This window comes from Colias philodice, chromosome 1 (genome assembly GCF_061535455.1).
Source record: "Colias philodice isolate Cphi_HAF_F1 chromosome 1, ilColPhil1 Martin Lab GWU primary, whole genome shotgun sequence".
Lineage (NCBI taxonomy): Eukaryota > Metazoa > Arthropoda > Insecta > Lepidoptera > Pieridae > Colias > Colias philodice.
Window position 1 is genome coordinate 15,321,836 of NC_143086.1, and position 19,972 is coordinate 15,341,807.

A 19,972-nucleotide genomic window follows, 5' to 3' on the forward strand; every position below is an offset into this window, starting at 1 on the left:
TTAATTTAAAAAAGAAAAAAATTGGCTTGGAAATACTCAAGCGCGTTAGATATTGATATTTTGCATGCTCCAGGACGTCACTGAAAAAAAGTATACGTTAATCTGACGATTTAAGTGGCGATTTAATCGCTATGAAGAAAGGGTAAAAAATTAAAGTAATATTATTCGAGCGCGTCAGATTAATATATGGGGGGGTTAATTACAATATAAGAAGTCCCCATTTCGCTAATCTGACGATTCAAGCTCAACCTTAGGGAATTATGGATTATTCAAATTTTCCAGCGGGGCCCCTGAGCGCACCCACCAACCATAACTGCTCATATTGACTAGAGGTACTAATGAATAGCTAAGGTACCGTCCCTTATCCTTTCGTGTGTTGCGGCCATTTTGCACGGTTTCGCAAACTGTGTAGGCAATTCTGGGTGGTCGCGCGAGAACGGCGCGAGTTATTAAAATGACGATATCTCTAAAATTTTGTAGGGAGCTACTTTGTATAACTAATGTCGTTCGAATCGTTATGAAACAAGCTAATATATAAAAAATATCTTAGTCATAAATTACTTTGCAATAAATAAGTAATTCTAGCTTGAAATCAGGGTGAGCAATTTTTTTTAGTTCATTGTACAAAACTCGTTAAAAATAAATAAATAAACAATTATTCATACAAAAAGGTTTTATTGTATTTACAATAATACATATACAAACTCATTAAACAATAAAAACCATTCATTCCTATACCTTTTTTTTTAAATACAAGGCTTACAAAAACATTAGCCATTCCGAGCGGCCGAGCGCCGGGCAAAAAATAGGGACCGTTAATTATTCTTCAATTCAAGTGGCTTAGGTTATTAACTTATATTAAAGTTCGGTTCTTATACTTGACTACAAAAGAGTTTTGGCTGTAAGAAGTGTTTATTTTACGAGAAATGAAACAACAAAAAAAGCACTTGAAAAAAGTACCTCTTGAACTTTGGATACCTGACAGGATGAATTCTGTTACATTTATTTGATGACAGATGTCATGATAAAGCATAGTGTTCATTTACAAATCGTTCAAAACATTAAAAGACACATGATGCCTTTGTAAAACATTCCTAAAATCGATGACTAAACCCAATGACGCTGTCGTCGATGCGCGCGAATTCGAGACTGTGGACGGTAACTTTTTAAAGCGCTAGAGCCGCTCGTAGCTACGTTTTTGTTATTTAAACATGTGGATGTATGCCATCCTTGTTCTTCTCTTGATATTTTGTGTTAGTTTGAGTAGGAAAGATATAGTTTACGATATACAATTGTAAAAAATACGTCAGAAGGTACGTCACGGTATAATCAATCTCCAGGAGCGGGGTACACAGATGGAATACTTTTGACATCGATCTCCTGGAGATTGTCAACAGTAATCTGACGCGCTCGAGTAAATCCCAAAATCCCCTCTTGGGCTCCCCTACTATAATGTTTTGATTGTTTATTTAACACTTTTTGGCGTTAATTTACGATGTAAGAAGTTGTAAAACCAGCCACTGTGTTTTATTTTTTTCCCTTTTAATTTTGACCATATGCACCTATGTGAATGCCTATGCATACAAACGTAAAAAAAACTTTTTTTTTCTTCAACATACGAGTTGTGATCCATGACTAACCCACCTATTCTAGGAATGACATAGTTTAAAGGGCTTTGTCCTCAACTATGTCCACAAAAATTACGTCAGTCGTTGGTTTGACGCAAAAGGAAAACCAAATAACATCAAAAGGGACCGCGCTCCGTGTAGAACGAACAATTATTGCAACACGTAGGTATAAATTTATGAGCTAATGTTAACTTCTAAAATTGCAGTTTAAATTGTATTGTCGGAAATGCCTAGAATCCCTGATTATGAGGGATATACAAAGAAAAAAAAGGAAAATACTGCATTCGTATAAAAAAATTTCCTATACGATGATAAAATCGTATATTTTAAACTTTCTGGTAGTTTATTATGCGCAGGATTTCGTTGTTTTGTTTTGTTGACGGTAACGAATTATAAACACGTAATAAATATTGTAGAAACAAAACAAAACGAATCGCTTGAAGCTTGGTAAGGCTCAGCAAAATGAGTAACGGACGTACTACAAAATTTGAAGGGGCGATATGCAAATAGAAATGTGCATATTCTGTACTCTACATATTATGTGAAACGTGTACGGAACCCACGGTTTTCGAGTCGAACTCGCACTTGGTCGGATTTAAGTCAGAATGAGTGTAGAAAGATTGTAATAATGAGATTCTAACTTGATCTCTTCACAAGCAGATGTAGACACATAAGCATTTTTTTCCTTTGATATCAACATATTATACTAGCATTGCCGGGTCTCAATTCGATTCGATTTTCTCATTACAACTTTCCCCAATGACACTGCAGTTATTGATTGCAATGAAACATACATAAACATTCGCAAATGAGCAAATAATATTTACATATTGACTTCTTATAAAACTTGCAATAACTAGACAAAGGATTTAGATAATCATAACTTAAGCTGCAGTGCATCAGGGAAATGAGGATATCAAAGGTATCACGAAATCCAATGAAACAGAAAATTTCAGCGACAATAATGAAAAAGCCACCATTAACCAGCCCGGGCCATCAAAGAGAATTAAAAATGATAGCTGTACAATTTTTAAACAAAATTAAAATTATATGATTTCTGTAAATATTATTATTTCCGTGGCTTGTAACTTTTTACCTTTTAGACTTACAGAATAATCATGTATGCAAAAAATGTAGGTAATTTTGTCTTCTTTGAACCCCTCATAGACACTTTTGTGATTTAGTAAACAATTGAGAAGTTATTTAAAATGTACCTAATTTTAGCACCTTTAATTCAAGATGGCGGCTAGCGCCTGGGTCCGTCAAGGTCGAAACTTGGATTTTTATTAACCTTTCATACCTAAACAATATCGTTTCAAAACATTTTCTACGCCACCTTTTGTAGAGCATAAATACCTACTGACTGGATTTATCATTATGAGTGACACGTTTTACAGTGCAAAACTCAAACAGCATTTGGCACAGCTTTTAATTTTGCCGTCCGATATTTATCGAACTTCTTCACCAATAAATGTTGTCAAAGCGTGCGGCAATGTTCAATTCATGCTTCACCTCGCGCATTCGTAGTAATTAAGGAATATATTGCGTTTCGATCATCATTATTCTCATTGTGAATGTTGTTACATTAAACGGGCGCCAAATGAAAGCATAAATATATGTCGGATATTTTAATAAAATATCTGGTACACGGTAAATGAAAATACACGCATTCTGAGTTCTGTATGCGTCCCTTTGACACGGGTGGAGGCGGGAGATCAGGCGTAAAGCTATCGTGTGCTTGGAGCTGTCAATTATTTATATTCATTTTGAACGATTTGTCTTTCCTTTTTTTTTTTATTCATCAGCGTTTCGATCTAACATAATTAAAATAAAATTGAACTTAAATTTCAATTGTTATCTAGATTAATTATGATAATAATTAAGAATGATTCCGATAATAATTAAAATGTTTCATGATAATTTACGCAAAATGTTAACTACTCATCAATGACAAAAAATGTTTTCCAATAATCGATTTCAATCACGCATAACATAATTTGTAAAGTAAATAAATTAAAATACTTGGCACAAATAATAATTTTAAAATTTATAGGTATTGTGAAATATGAAAATCGGAATTTCCAGCTAACATGGGTCGCATTGGCCGATTGAAATAATTTTAATCTCGTAGACAGCTTGACTGAGTTTCTGAGAACATCATTCATATGAAGATGAAGATGCATTTTCCCATAACGTTCATATAATATGTACAGGTAAATAATCTAATAATCTAATATTGTACGGAAAATTAAAAATGTCCAATCTTTCATTTCAATATGTGATATTACTATTTTTTCTGATGTGCAATTTTATATTTCATTTTGCGATGCAACATGAACCCATGATTAATACATGAGAGCTTAAAATCTGGTTTGTGGATATGGGATGTCTTTTTTAATAAGGGGTGTATATAAGTATGTATATAGTGATATGTATTACTTTTCTGGTGAACAGGAATAAAAAATTTTTGTCGATATAGATGATATACAACTTTTTTATTATTTTAAATTGATTTTTTTTTATTTAAATGCAAACCGGATATATCGCTTACAAAATTCCATTAAAACCTATGTTATATCAGAAGGTGATTACTTATAAAAATAATATTTTTCCCTAGATACCAATAAATGACTAAATTTAGTTCACACGAAAAAGAGTTGCAGTTCTCTAAAGTCTAGATCAATTTAGTGCACCCTCAATAGGATGAAATGGAGAGCCTAGCTGACTGCTGATAGTCTACAAATACACACGGGTTATTGTGAAATTATTTTAGTCGGGTTTTAAGATAATATTTTTGTATGCTTTTTCTTCTTGCTTCGGAAATAATGTATCTATCTACTTTGTATTTACATAGTTTAAATATAAAGGCTAATGCATTTTGCTTATGCTTTTTTTTATTATGGATAAAATAAACTTTTATTTTCTATAGGCACGTAGATATATGTACGTATGATAATGATGATACGTATGTCTTCTCTATATTATCTATCATAATCAACTACAAATACACACAAATTTTCTTTGAAATAATAAGATAATAGTCGTCTGTATATGGTCAGTACCTAAGCAATTAAACAGTATATTAGCAGTTTCCCAAATATTATGTATTTTGTTGGTGTATTATGTTAGATACTACAGAAACCAAAAATTAAAAACGTTAGATATTCTTTCTTATATCGAACGTTCGGTTCCTGCAAAGGCCATATTAATTGCACCAATGATGCTTCTATATCAGTGGGTTAAAATGTCAATTATGGGCTTTTTGTACAACAACCGAAGCACGTAAAGAAAAATCGATGAACACGTACTATGCGCTCTTTTTGAGTTTCATATTTGTAATAAATCTTGTACTGAATTTTGGTGTGTCGAAATGAGTGCACAAAAGTGCAGTGTTAAGATTTATTTCAAATTCTTTTACAAGTCTATGATAACAAGATAAAAAATACATTATTTATGTAATTATTTAAAAAAAATATTATAACAACGCCGCGGGAGGTTATTGAGAAAGAAATATTGCAACAAGTTAGGCCCTAACGGCCGGCTACCGCGTCGTATATGTATACTATTGCAAGTTCCATTTTTTGATTTGATTTTTATTTGTGTGGAGTGTGAGTTTACACGGCAAAATGATAATGCCCGATTTCCATTGTAACAGTGGACTACCGTCTTCTACTGTGTTCCATCGAGCCGCTGTTTGTTCAGAAATCATCCACAATCAATATTTTAACACTTACAATGCCCAACATCATTGTTTTAAAGAATAGCTTAGTGCTACTTAAGATCTTTTAATGAGGGCTCTTTGAGACACTTGTAAAAGTTTGTAGAATTAAAAGAGTTTTGTGTTTTCGAAATAAGTATAAAACTAGTGACTTTCGAAGGAGTACATCGTTCTTTATACGAGTTATAAGTGGCTTCTTCCATATAATAATCATTGTATTTTATATATAAAAATGAATCGCAAAATGTGTTGGTAAGCGCATAACTCGAGAACGGCTGAACCGATTTCGATCATTCTTTTTTTATTATATTCCTTGAAGTACGAGGATGGTTTTTATGTAGAGAAAACGTAAATATTATGTACCACGGGCGAAGCCGGGGCGGACCGCTAGTTTTATATATAAATAACTTAAATAAAAAATCTATTAAGAATTACATATAATTACAAAGTTTATTCATTAAATAATGTGATTATTAGTATATGTAGTATGTAATGAGTTTAACTGCCATTAAAATACGATCAGAATTATTAAATTACAATTGATTGTTTGCGTTTGGGAGACACCTGTAGCGAAACCGAATATAGTCGAATGTAATGTGTGGTCAGACGTGAATATATCATATATGTACCTGTAGAATAACGTTGGAGCTTTCAACGTTTTTACAATTTAATATTGCTGATTGAAAAGTATTCATGTTTTTTTTTGGTATATAAATTTCAGTGTAATAATTTGGTATTTCATGTGTCCGTGATCGGAAATATAGTTGATTATTTTATCTTGAATCTCGTAAAAGCATACAATTTTTGTTTTTTATTAATTTGTATACTTAGTGATAATTCGACCAAATTTCGTAGCAAGACGTAGGCGTTTGCTACGTAAACGTAGAAGCTATCTTGTAGACAACTTGATTAGTCAAATCCCTGCATTTTTCATATTGTAAAATTTTAAAATTAATTTAGGCTGTAATAATTCCTTTACAATATACTAGCGCAACAAATTCTGCGAATTAATTCGCAGTGTCCTCGAAAAATATCGACATGTACCATCACAGATGCGTCCAATTCCGAAACGTGATAAGTGCGCATCGCTATCGAAAACTATCCTTAAACTCTGCATGGCAAAATATAATATCGCAGGTGCATAAGCGAGTAGGAGTGACTGTGCGTCACTGCAGAGGGGCGGGCTGGTCCCGGCGACTCCGGGCCGCAGCAGCCGCCGCTCACACAGCCCTCGACCGTCCTCTGCTTCACACGTCTGTACATGAAACCGGTTCGCGATGTGTGACTCTTGCGACCTCAAGTGGACACTCCTGTGCCTGCTTTTCGTACTGGTGCTTATCGTTGTGGGCATCCTGTTCGTGTTCTACCCACAGATCCTTGCACCTTTCGCCGCGGTTCTTAACACGGTCGTGGGGCTCGTGCTAAATGTGTTTAAGGGCATCGCGTCGGTGTTCGGCCGTTTGTTTTAAACGCTCTTTTTAATATATTGACTTTTAAAACACAGTGAGATCAACCGTTATATGTTTTAAAAATGAGTAAGTTCACCGCGCAATCCATCCGCTAAATAATGCCCGTTTCATCCGCGCTAAATAAGTTCGTAAAAAGGTCGTTGAAATTTTTATGTTAATCTCATCCCGGTGAATTCAAGAAAATGAAGAAAGGTATGTACTTAGTGTATTTATAATTATTCTCATACTATTAAACATGTTGTATAAATCGTTTTAAATGAAATTTCGAATGCATTGATTCCATTTGATAGCAAAAGTAAATATTACAAGTATTTATTTTAGTTTGACGCTCGTATTAATAGCACTCGCTAAATGATGTGCAAATAGTTGCAAAGCGAATACCGGAGCTCAGTTTATTATCCTATTTGAGGCTGTGAAAGTGCAACCACTTGTTGAACTACCTGTTGGCGCGCCCGAACCTCCGCCTAAAAACTTTCCGAGTTGCTTTAGGATATTCGAATATCGTTCTGAGATGTAATTTATTATTTATTTCCGACGATGTTCTAATATTTTATAAGTAAATAATTAATTAAAAATAATAAAATTACGACGACGACAAATAATTAATTTATCTGCACTAAGTTTAATGCTTTATCGAGCTTGTAGGCGACATTCTTTGCGACTTTTCATTATTTTTTGTTGTATCACGTTTTAAGTATCATTAAAGACATAAGTAGGTGCTGCTGGCGGTTTGCAGTGTTTGCAACGACGACGGAGATTTTTTTTGCGATTTACTGTTAAGTATAATATGTGTTTAATTTGTAACAATTATTTAAAAAATATCTCTTTAAATTGATATTATGTTTTAACCGCTGTCGCAACATTCAATTACCTTCATTATAGAGCACGTTACAAAGAAATAGCGATGCAATTTTCATTACAACAGTGATTACTGACCATTTAATTTTAAATGAAGCTTCTGAAATACAATAAAACAATGAAAATAGCTTGTTTTATCTCAAAGAGCATTCGGGAGCGCGTTTAATTCTTTTTATTCTGCGTCTTTAAGAGTTCATAGTAGCAATGTCGTAGGTATACAAGCTTTTTTCAAAACTTTTTTTTATAAATTTCTGTATCATTACTCAAAATGTAACCTGAATAATTTACTCTTAAATAGTACATTATGCCTTATTGCTGCTGCATTATGTATAAAATTGCTTAAAATATGATCGCCTTTGCAAATATACCTAGCTATAACAGCCTTCGAAAGCGTAAAAATAAAAAAGGATGAGATTACATTGTTTAAATTTCTGTTAAAATGTATCTAATAACTATACAACAATTTTGACAGAAATGTATGTAGTAGGCATATTAAGTTTGCTAAAATGCGACGGCCGAAGACCTTATTAAAGCTAAAAATGGTAACATTTAAGTAAGAGCTATCCTATACCATAATGCAAATAAAATTAAGAAATTCAAAAAGAAATGGAATTTACAAATTTAAAAACACGTCTCATTAATTATTTAATAGCATAAGAAAACAAAGTAGAGACAACAAAAGCATAGGTAATTAAAAACAGCTGTATAAAATAATGCTTTACATTCACTACACGCTGCACGCACCGCGAACCGAACCCCGTACCAAACTGTGAACAAATTGTCCACACTAACCCCGAGCCGAGCAACGAACCTAGCACCATATATGTATGTGTATACACATTCAGATTTTTTCAAAGACTTTTCAGTAGCGACAAGCGGAAGACGTAAAACAAAATCTTAGAAAGAGTAAAAAACTTATAGATACATATAGGTACTACAGATATACAAATACCACCAGACACAGAAGAAATAATAATTATGAGCTTGCTCCTCGATAGATTCCATATCAAATACTCAAATTTAAATTTTTGGGCTCTCCTATAACATAATGCAAATAAAAATAGCTAAAAAATAATTTAAACATAAGTTACAAGATTTAAAATGCGTCGCATTAATTAATTATTATCCAAATAAAATTGGAAAAAACAAACACAAGAAAACAAACAACCATACAAACACACAAAACCACACAAACAAAGAATAAAACTATACAAACATACAAAAGAACATTCAAAGATTGTAACGTAAAAACACAGAGTAACAAACATACTACACATAGAAGAAAAAATAAATAATCTATCTACTCGGAAGCTGGGTTGATAGTTTCCATTCTCAAAATCATAAACAAATTACAAGGAAAAAACTTCAAAGCACTGAATATCATATTAAATTCCGTTCCCAATTTTCTAACTACACATCGTAATTACTAGTCTTTGAAAATATATTTTAAAAAACACGGATACTCGTATTCCGCCTGCAATCAAAAAATTCACAAGACTTGAAATATAATAAAGTTTCACATGGCAAAAGCGCAGAGCCAATTTGCTAGACTTGATCCATGGAATAGTTTCCGGAAAGTATAAAGAAAAAGTAACCAAAAAATTGTTAGCAATACCGTTCTTTAATTTAGGGTCGCGCTTTGACACTCTTTTGACGATTTTCGATTATATCATAACGCATATTTTTGACGACTTTTCCGACGATCTTTTTAAATTGAATTTTAAATTACTAGTAGGATTTCATAGTGTTCTTACTTTATAAAATGCAAATATTTTTACATAAAATAGAAATAGACATAGCGAATTATAAAGTATGCTAAACAATACTTAAATTTGAAATATTCACATAGGCGATCTACCTACATACGCAAGCGAAAAGTATTTTATGGCAAAATAAACCAAATTCCCCAAAAGGCCATATCTTGGGAATTTTGACAAAAGTCCAAAACAATATGGTCCATAACAAAGGCCCATTTTGAACGCGCTATCGAATTTTTTTTAAGCTATTGCATAGCTTCTATCGCAGGCCTTGAGCGCGGGGACCGAATCCAGAAATTTAGCAACGAAAAACCTCACGCTCCCCACTCCGACGGGCGCGGAGGTGTGGCTTGAAGGCATAGCATGCAATAGCTTTACCGCGGCAGTCAAAATGCAAGGGATTCTAGAATTTCAAAAACTATATTTTAGAATACCTAGTTAAAGAAATCCCAAATATAGAGGAAATTTAAAAAAAATGTTCAGGAGTTTACAACCTAAAGGCAAACTTACCAAACAAGAGGTTTTATGTAGGTAATCATGGATTAAAATATTTAACCTAAAATTCTACATATTGTAAAGTAAAAAATTATATTGCAATAATTCACAAGTCTCTAAGAAAAAGTGGCTTCAATAAGTCGTTAATGTAAATAACTTTCTTTAAAGTATAACTATAGAGTACTGATTATAAAATTGTACAGTTTTACCAATTAGCAAGGCATCGATGCACGCAGCGATCAGCAGACAATTAGTACGGAATGGAAAACAATTTATGGAATATTTCAATAGCAAATTATTATATCTTTTACAAGGAATCGTAATGGTAATATTGCGAATGGATAAAGGAATATATTTGCAAGACTTACGAGCTTATTAAGCGAAGCTTATTGAAAGTATGTTTTGCGTAAGTCGTCATTTTAAAATTACGTTTTTCTAGTCAAAATAATGTCTTAATATATTTCAAAGAAAAATTACAAAGCTAATAATAATTATATAATATCAATGTAAACTAAATAAACTGGGTTTACTGTTGTTTTGTGCGTACACTGTGGTTGAACAAAACCTACAATACACAAAGTGGGATGTGTGTAGACATTAATTTAACTCAATTGATCGACAAATCGATGGTTTTTGCAATCCATCTATTCATTATTATAAGTGAACATGTAGTATGGTTAATCGTTTTGTTCGTGATGACTGTTTATATTGTGTATTATATATATATAGGGTTATTACTTACGTGATAATATGATTGAATAACAGAAAAATTATTTAACAACCAATTTAATAAGATGTAATTATTTTAGTGTTTCGTGGAACATTTTCCAGTTTACCTCTAAAGTTAATTATCTAAGAGCGAGCGCGCACGAGCAACTTTGTCTCCGCAACTATTTTGTCTCTCCCATCAATTTGTATGGGGAGTTGCGTCGCTACGTGCGCGCACTTTCATACTAGCCCATAGGTGGGAGAGACAAAATAGTTGCGGAGAGAAAGTTGCTCGTGCGCGCACTGTCTTAATAGTGTCTTTATACTCGACTCTATGGCGGATAGTTTTGATGAGTTAACTTTTGCGAAACATTCAAATTTATTATGACGGGTACAACTCTAGTTAATAGTATTTCAAAACAATCGATGACTATCACCATAATATGTTTTTACTAAAGATTAAAACATGATTAGGTACATAAATAATAATCATTATATTTTAGTGTAATAACATGAAACATTGCTGGTATAAATTACCTTCACAATACAATAAACAGACATTATATCATAAATCCTAGGTTATCGAATTCTATAGCAAATAGTTTTCAGTTTTAATAATCTGAAAATTTACTTGTATATTTATGTATAATATTATCTATTACGAATGTTTTTTATAACTAGTGACATTATAATACTAGGTACATATACATATAAATCTACTACTACTACTACTTTTCGTCCGTGGCTTCACTCGCTTTTTTCTATAACTCAATAAATAATATACTAAAACCATCCTCAACAAATCATTTATTGAACAAGTAGGGTAGACTGGGTACAGTTGTGCCAGGTCCCGGTAGTGACAGTTGTCATATTTTCGAAAATATAGGGAATAGCAGAGGTCATGCAAGGGGAAAGAGGAGCGGCTTGCTCGTCTCAACCTGTTTCACAGGGTTGCATCATTTTCCGCGCAGTGAGTACCTACGTGAGCAGAAGCCCATTTTGATTTTAACCGCCAAAAAGTAAGTTTTTTCGTTCATTTTCATTTCCAAATTACTGTAATATCTATGCTGATAGGGTATTGAGTGTTATTCATCGATATAAGTCACATATTAGCAGTTTAATATCAATAATTACATTTATTGTAGGTTATTTTGTCTTGGCGTGGTGATTGTATTTTTATAAAAACAGTCTCTGGTTACGGTTGTGACACTTTAACCGGGTACGGTTGTGACATAAGTAAAATCTGTTGTTTTTGTTTTAGATGCCTAGAAATCGCATCAGAAAAACTCAAAGAGTGTACCGTGTACTGTGTCGCAGTACGAAGATGCGTATGATGAAGTAAAACGCAGGACTTCTTTGCGCAGTGCTGCATATTATTACTTATTTTGATAGACTTTCGCATAGTTACTACTTTACTATGAGAATATTTTTGTTTTTTTTTTTGTTTGAAAGATACCATGAGAATATTTTTATTTTTTAAGTGAAAACTTCTTTAGCGGCGTTGGTTATAAAATCTTAAACTCGCATCAGGACACGATCTGACTGATATGACCTGATCGAAAAAGCGTAAGACGGATGGATATCAAACATGCTCAACGTTAATAATCAAGTTTTCACTTCTGCCGGCACTCCCGGAGTGCAACCCGCCTTTTTTTCTTTGACAGATAAGCACTTTTATTACGTTTGGAGTTTTGTTTCAAAGTAAAGTAGAGTTCCTACAAACATAAGTTTTATTGTGTTTATGAATGTGATTGACATTTCTTTGATAAGTATTGTAATTTTTACTAATTTTTAATGAAGACTATTATAGAAAGTCAGTATTAATGGAGACTGATAATATATTTAAAGATACTTTAGTGCCATGAAAGTTGTGAAAGGTTAAACTGTTTCCAGATTTTATCACTTTTGCAAGGAAAGTATTTTTTGTTAAATGAGTCATATTATAAAAAATAAATATTTCTTGTAATGTAAGTAATAATTAGTAAAGTCATAAAAAGTATTTCGTGATCATTAAGAGCATTTCTATCCTCTTGGGTAATCATTTCACATAATTTTCATACTGTCACTATTGACCCCCAGTACTATCACAACTGCCCCTGGGATGTGGTCGATTGTGACAATCTTCCTTTGTTTAAATAAATATTTTTCATAATTTAACTACTTGATTTAGGCCTAAAGTTTTAACATTAAGTCGTTAACCAATGAATAAACTACATTATAACACAGTTTTTGTTCAGATTATTAGCATAATTTAAAAAAAAAATATAGGCGGACAAACTAAAATTGTCACTACTGTACCCAGTCTACCCTAGACGTAATCATCATTATTAATTACTCTATCTATAAAATAAACTATATTCTATGTAGTGATGATAATGATTAGTTCATCCAGGATATTGATTTAAATCCGTATTTGCTTAGTGCACCTTAACAACGCTTTGTCTAAAGTCAACATCTGTTATCGATCCAAAGGTTAGGTTTCAGGAAAATGCCACACGCGTACTCAATTACTTGGTTTTACGTAGAAATTTTCAGTCGACAGCTTTCAATATCACCGATACGATATAATTTGCATAATATGATTTATTTATATTTTAGTAAATTTATTTTATACAAATATTTTAAATGTACATGCATTATACCTTTGAGGTGTTTTTTGAAATCTCTGAATAAAGTACTTAATAAATTGCAATTTGCAACGATAAATTGCAGAATAACATTTTATACTCAAAACGAAAAATTTATTTTGCGTTTTAAAATTTTGAATTTCATTTTGAGAATTAGCTTATTTAAACCACAAGCAAAGAATAATAACTAGTAGCTAGCTACAGAAGCTTTTCTTCGCAGTGGTTTTCAAAGAAATATGTACTCAATCTTATAAACAATATGATTTAATTTAGCTTGTGTTCCAGTCGAAACACGTGTTCCAGCACATACCTACCATTTTTTTGAAGGAACACAGGCCTTAATTCACGAGACAACGGTTTATAATAAGTTATGTAAAGAGACGCGGACTAGGGTTGCTTATGTATGTGTAAAAATATCTGGAATTGTTTTTGTTTCCGACGAAAAAATTCTAAGTGGATGTTTCTTAACCGATTTTGAACAAATAGGAACATAATCTTATACAATCTAAGTAGATTTTACCTGTATTTCGATCACGATCCGTATTTAAACAATTAAATACTGCACTGTATCTTTTGTTTTTTTTTTTGTTTTGTGTCCGTCTTGCATTTATCGAGAAAGTTAAAGGTCGAACAAATAGCGCACGCGCGTGTCTTCTTTCGCTTGCGGCAGCCCTGGCCAGATTGGCCCTTGCGCAATGGCCATCGCCTGTAGGTATGTTTTTAATACCTACACGCGGACATACACAGGCCTGCCACAAGTACTGAGATAGAAGATAATAATTAGGTAGTGGTTGTATATTATATAAGCCTCAAATAGGACCGACGATCCAAATAGGGAAGGTGACAAAAAAGAATTGTTTATAAATTATTTATTTTGCTTGTAAGTATAATTATGCTCCGGTAATTACTAATAACACATCATACGGGCGTCACTTATTTTCTACAGGTCGGCAGATAAAAATAAAATTTATTTATTTATATTTAAGCAATCAATAACATACATACAATTTCTTTTTACCTTTTTTCTTGCAATAACACTTTACTTACTCTTTTTTTAGCACCGACACCATCATCCGATACCTCGACTGCTACGTCCATCCTACCAGCCAGCACGTCGATTTCTTCTTTTGTCAGTTCTATATTAATAAGCAGCAGTTCCGATGCCGGGATCCCATCTTTGCAAACAGACCCAGAATCGAGCTCGTCCGGAGTATATGACGAGCACTCGGACGTTACAACTGAATCAGATCCTGAACCAATTAAAAGACCGTCGGATTTGCCACTCGAATTACAAAGAGAGCTATCAGAACAACGCCCGCTAAAAGAATTTGATGACGCACAATTAGCTCAAACGCTATTCAGGTCAACTGCGCGGCCGCTTCTGATACCAACAGCACGATCTGACCCTCCACCGACACCGCAATCGGAAGCGGATACAACAACCGAACCTCGGCTCACAGTTACGGAACCGGATGCAATGGTAGCGCAAGCGCAATCAATAGCATCTGCGCTATCACAGCTGATACCGTCTGAACAATTGCAAGAGAAAGCCTCAGACCAATCTCAACCGGCATCAGATGCGCAGCCGGCCCCGATATCGAGTGCGCAGTCGAGTCTCACATCGGCCGCGAAACTAGAGCTGGTAGTGACGGCACCGCCAGCTCCGATATTAGTAGTCAAATCAAAAATAGTACCAAAACGACAACAACAACGGGCCGTAGTACCTTGCCACCTACCGGTTACCACACAACCGCAAGTGCAGCATATGGTAACAATAGCGCAAATACATGCGGAACCAGCGGCGCAATCCGAATCGACAACTGTACCACAACAGCCACTAGCAGTTGAACATGTAGATGCAGCTCAAGCGGAAAGATCACCAGCGCCAGAGTCTATCAAAACTCGACCAAGACTTGAAACCCAACCTCCAACAGAAGAAATCACCTTTATTACAGAGCAAGTTGCATCTGCAGCCCAACCGGTAGACGAGCCGCAACCTGGACCATCAGCTCTAGCGCAAGCCAGACGTACAGTTCGTAGACGCATTAGATCGGCTCCCACATCGGTATCGCGGCCGCAACCGGTATCACCACCACAACCGCGATCGACCACTCGACTGCAGCGCCCGTTAGAGGCACAGTACCTTCCGGAACCAGATATAGAACTGGAAACAGAATATCGACGACTCCAATGCCAGCGCCGATACCAACGATGTAATCGCTCGCGCACAGATTTTATTTTACCATCATTTCGGACACGAGAGCCAGCTGCAAATGAGGTAATGATAGATCTATGCGATTTTCGATTCATAGTTAGTGTCAGAGATTTGTATAGCGTTGAGAGGGCATACCGATGCCGCCTAATCGGTCGTACAGAGTTCGAGTTCTATCTAGTTCAAAGGAAGATGAGAAATCGATATTATTGGGACTTTGTTATTGTGGAGACTAGCGGGATCTTCTATAATCCCGACTGCAGAAAGTACGTAACTGAAGCCGAGGTTCACAGAGCAAATGATACAGATAGCAGCGGCAACGAAGAGTCCAGTGACGAGAGTGAATAAATTTAATAAACTTAAAAACTTTTTTCACTTTTAAACACATAATAATTTTACTATTTAGTTATATTGTTCAAAAATATAATTTAGATCGTAAATTATTATCATCATCATCAATCATGAATCCCATGGAAGAGAGTGAGAGGAAAATAATTATTGAATTTTGTCACTTACTGGAGAAATCAAAAGTGCTGTTTAACGGTTTGAGGTAAGCAACATTCAATATTTTGTTTTGAATTTTTAATAATGTAACTGAATTATTTGAAGTAAAAGAAAGTAAGTAAAGTAATAAGTGATTTACGAGCTTTTGTCTGCATTCGAACAACATTAGATCCAATATACCTAGATTATAAAATAAAATTATTTAATATGCGCAATGTTTTAATGCAGTTTATGAGGATTTAACAATAATGTTTTGATAATGATTTAACAGTAATATTCAAATCAATTTTTAAGAAGTACTTCGCATTTTCTTTTATTAAACTTGATAAAGTATTCACCTCGACATTATTTTTTAGAGAACTACCACAATACGGACATAAGCAATGGCAGTCTTATTTCGGCCGCACTTTCGATGTTTACACAAAGTTGTGGAAGTTTCAACAACAACACAGAGACATACTGGACATTAAATATGGATTAAAGAGATGGCAAATTGGTGAAATAGCGTCTAAAATTGGACAACTGTATTACCACTTCTAGTGAGTTTTTAACATTTCGTTTATTTATTATATTTCATTAAATTAAACAATAAATAAGTGAATAACATTGACCTACCGATTACCTTTGACTTTACTAGATTTTAGTGATTCATAATATATTAAGTGAATATTGTTTTAGTTTAAGGACGAGTGAAACTGCGTACCTTCGTGAAGCTTTTGCGTTCTACCAAGCTATCCGTGCCAGACGCTACTACACGCACGCCGTTAAAGAAGACAAATGCGAACTAATGGTGAAAAAGCTTAGATACTACGCGAGGTTCATTGTTGTTTCACTACTCTTGAATAGATTAAAACTCGTTGACGACTTGATACGTGAACTGGATAACCAAATCATTGAATACGGAACAGCATACAATGCTGAAGATCAGATTGAATGGACTGTTGTTGTCGATGAGGTGAAAGCGTTCCTAGACGCCGAACCAGCCGTACAAATCATATACACAGACATGCCGATACCTGATCTGTCTAATAGGTATAAAGCGCTTTTTAGATTGATCGGGATCTCCAATTTTCTATTTATTATAGTGATTGACTACTACGATTTGACTATTTGCAGAATACACCCAGACCATACTCCATACATCGAAAGGGGGCCGCACATGTACCTGACGCTACAAGATGTCATTATTGTTGGTAGCAACACACAGCAGGCCAAATTTTCTGAACTCACCATCGACATGTACAGAATTTTGCAAGTTCTGGAAAAGGAGCCAATCGGGCCTGCACCACAGATTCTACACGACGACATTCCAGCTCATGGCCCTCCCCTAGCTCCCCATTCCACCCAGAGAGGTGAGGCTGCCGTAACTGCTATATAGCGAATTTATAAGCATTAAGCGATTGTTATTTGATAAGGAAAGATTTTCAAATGCGTTATTTTTTATTCAACTACTGTTACTGTGTGCGATATTTTAATCTCTTGTTACCCTCATTCTCCTACCACTCTCTCAACCCTCCTATCCATTACCAAAATATTTCTCCAATTATTGCATATTATTCTCGTGTTTTGCTTCGTGCATAGATACAATTATTTCTTTCAGGGTACGTCGTAGGAGACAGTTTTCGTCGAGACAACCCCCACAAGTACTTGCTGTTTAAACCTACGGCATTGCAATTCCTGGTTTACTTGGCTAGCAGCTGCAATGACTTACCTCCTAATGGAGCGATACTTTTGTACATTTCAGCCGACGGGTACATTCCATCTCACGCACGTAATGCTGAAAACATAAGTTAGTTGACCACTTTTATGATACACATTTTAACAATTAATTTCAATTATCTTTTATTCTTTAATATGATATGATATCTTCTTTATTTTAGCCGGTTACGATTGTGGGGGATTTATTACATCTGGTAAACTGGAAACACCTAGAGAGCCGAGAGAGGCTAGAGATTCAAGAGACTCCCGAGACTCCAGGGACCCGAGAGACTCACGGGACCCTAGAGACTCACGGGACCCTAGAGACTCAAGGGATCCGAGAGACGCAAGGGACCCTAGAGACTCAAGGGATCCGAGAGACGCAAGGGACCCTAGAGACTCTAGGGACTCAAGAGATTCACGGGAAACAAGGGAATCCAGAGAACCGAGGGATTCAAGGGGTAGCCAGTCGGAGCGGGAACGACGTGGTAAAGACATCTACCTACTATACCCAGGAGACATATACCCCTATACGAGACGACCCCTCTTCATAATCGTAGAATCAAATTGCTCAGGATTGATGCAAAACATACCGCGACATTTTAACCAGCCGTTAGTGATGCTCTTGTCTGCGCAAGAGTTGCCAGCAGGTTTGACAGGTGCATACAAATTTCTTTCAAAGTTACCAGTCTCATATTTTCTTTGGTTTAACGTATTTGCTCGGCATTTATGTAGAAAAAATTTTAAATTATATAAAATCAAATTATTGACTTTTGTTCACATTTCAGAGCGCACACACCAAGGAAACTTACTAACTTTATTCCTCAACAATCCTATGATGGGATTTTGCGCATCTTGCGAGCTGTACACCATCGAAGAAAGATTGTTAGATGCTTGCGAACCGCTCGTGTTAGACTTTATTTTCCATAGCATCCAACTTATAACACGAATTCGAATTGGTATGTTAAAATCAATATATAGGTTTCTTCTACTGAGAGGTAGGTCTCAAAATACAAAGTAATTTAACTAATTAAAAATTTGCAGATATGAATTTCTTCGCATTTATGGGCGACGAGTTCTTGCGAATGATAATCCTGCGCTATTTGTTCTGCGAGTGTTCTCTGCGGATGAACAGGAACTTCCGATCGCGCTCACAGATCGTGCGCTCCGTGCCACCCTTGCCAGAAGAACTGCTATCGCATTCTTCTCTTGTGCCGATCGTATTGAAAATTGCTGAAACTTTGGGGGTATATCTTCAATTCTATGTTGTAGTCAATACAGAAGTAGTAGTTCTATATGCATAGGAATTAAATAATTTATTATTTTTCAGGTCAGAAGCCACTTTTCTGACGTCTCCGGACCAGGACCAGGACCGAGGGAATAAACAACAGAAGTTAAAGGATCGCGTAGAATAATAATTGTATTCCTCTATTGAATTGTTATTAGCAACAACGCCATCTGTTGCCTTGCTAATAACGATTACGGTTGTAGTACGTTTTCGATTGTTAAGTGTTGCATTCAACACTAGAGGGCGTTCATCTCCCATCATCACTCATCTTTATAACCGCCTAAATTAACAATCCTGTATCTCATTACAAAATTGTCTTTAATAATATATTACCATAGTTAAAAATTATATGCTTTAATAAATATATTAAATTCTTGATATTCATAATATTGTACTTAAATACTTTATGCACTGAATTAAAATAAATTATTAGCTCAAATATTTTTAAACTCAAGTATTTATTACTTTACAAATTATTTTTAAGCAAATGTTTATTGCTATATACCTAGGTAGGCGCTTTACCTTGAAATTTATTTCAGATCTTCCAAACGTTAGTTAAATTAGTGAAATTATAATATTATATTCAAATGCATTTATGTAATTGATGAAAAATTCCATTTCGGCTTAAAACAATTTTATAATCGTTATACATTACTTATGAGATTATCTTTAGGAATATAATCTAGTAATAATGTGTTCGTTTTTTCTAGTCTTTAATAATGTTATCGATACATATATTATATAACTTAATAACCAACTTTTTCGCCTGCGGTTGAGTTACATAAAAAATAAATAAATAAAATAAACAAGGCTATATCATTATATTACAGAATTAAATTATATTAATATATAAGCTCTCTGGGTCAAAGCCATAAAAATTATATTTATCTATTCGTCCACTAAATTAAAAAAAATATACATATAACATATTATAAAAATATTATATTATAATATTATGTTTGCACTGTTTAAGAATTACTTATATTAAATTATATCTTTTTTTATGTTAC

General features: G+C 34.3%; 2 protein-coding genes across 3 annotated transcripts; both read left to right on the plus strand.

The window, feature by feature from the left end:
• Nucleotides 1–6,571: 6,571 nt before the first annotated feature.
• On the plus strand, nt 6,572–15,937 carry LOC149491515 (uncharacterized). Of its 2 annotated transcripts, XM_089694962.1 has the most exons (3): nt 6,572–7,007; nt 14,319–15,538; nt 15,780–15,917. In XM_089694962.1, exons 1-3 carry the CDS (start codon nt 6,998–7,000, stop codon nt 15,852–15,854), a joined length of 1,305 nt encoding a protein of 434 aa, XP_089551088.1. In that variant the 5' UTR covers nt 6,572–6,997; the 3' UTR covers nt 15,855–15,917. The 2 variants fall into 2 exon arrangements, with proteins under 2 accessions (XP_089551088.1, XP_089551081.1); XM_089694955.1 differs by having other exon boundaries at nt 14,319–15,937.
• Nucleotides 15,818–19,623, plus strand: LOC149491516 (protein SCAI). Its single transcript, XM_089694950.1, has 9 exons — nt 15,818–16,022; nt 16,333–16,515; nt 16,655–17,008; nt 17,093–17,328; nt 17,577–17,765; nt 17,857–18,333; nt 18,463–18,633; nt 18,719–18,921; nt 19,005–19,623. The coding sequence occupies exons 1-9, from the start codon at nt 15,934–15,936 to the stop codon at nt 19,056–19,058; spliced, it is 1,956 nt and encodes a 651-aa protein (XP_089551076.1). The 5' UTR covers nt 15,818–15,933; the 3' UTR covers nt 19,059–19,623.
• Nucleotides 19,624–19,972: the final 349 nt, after the last annotated feature.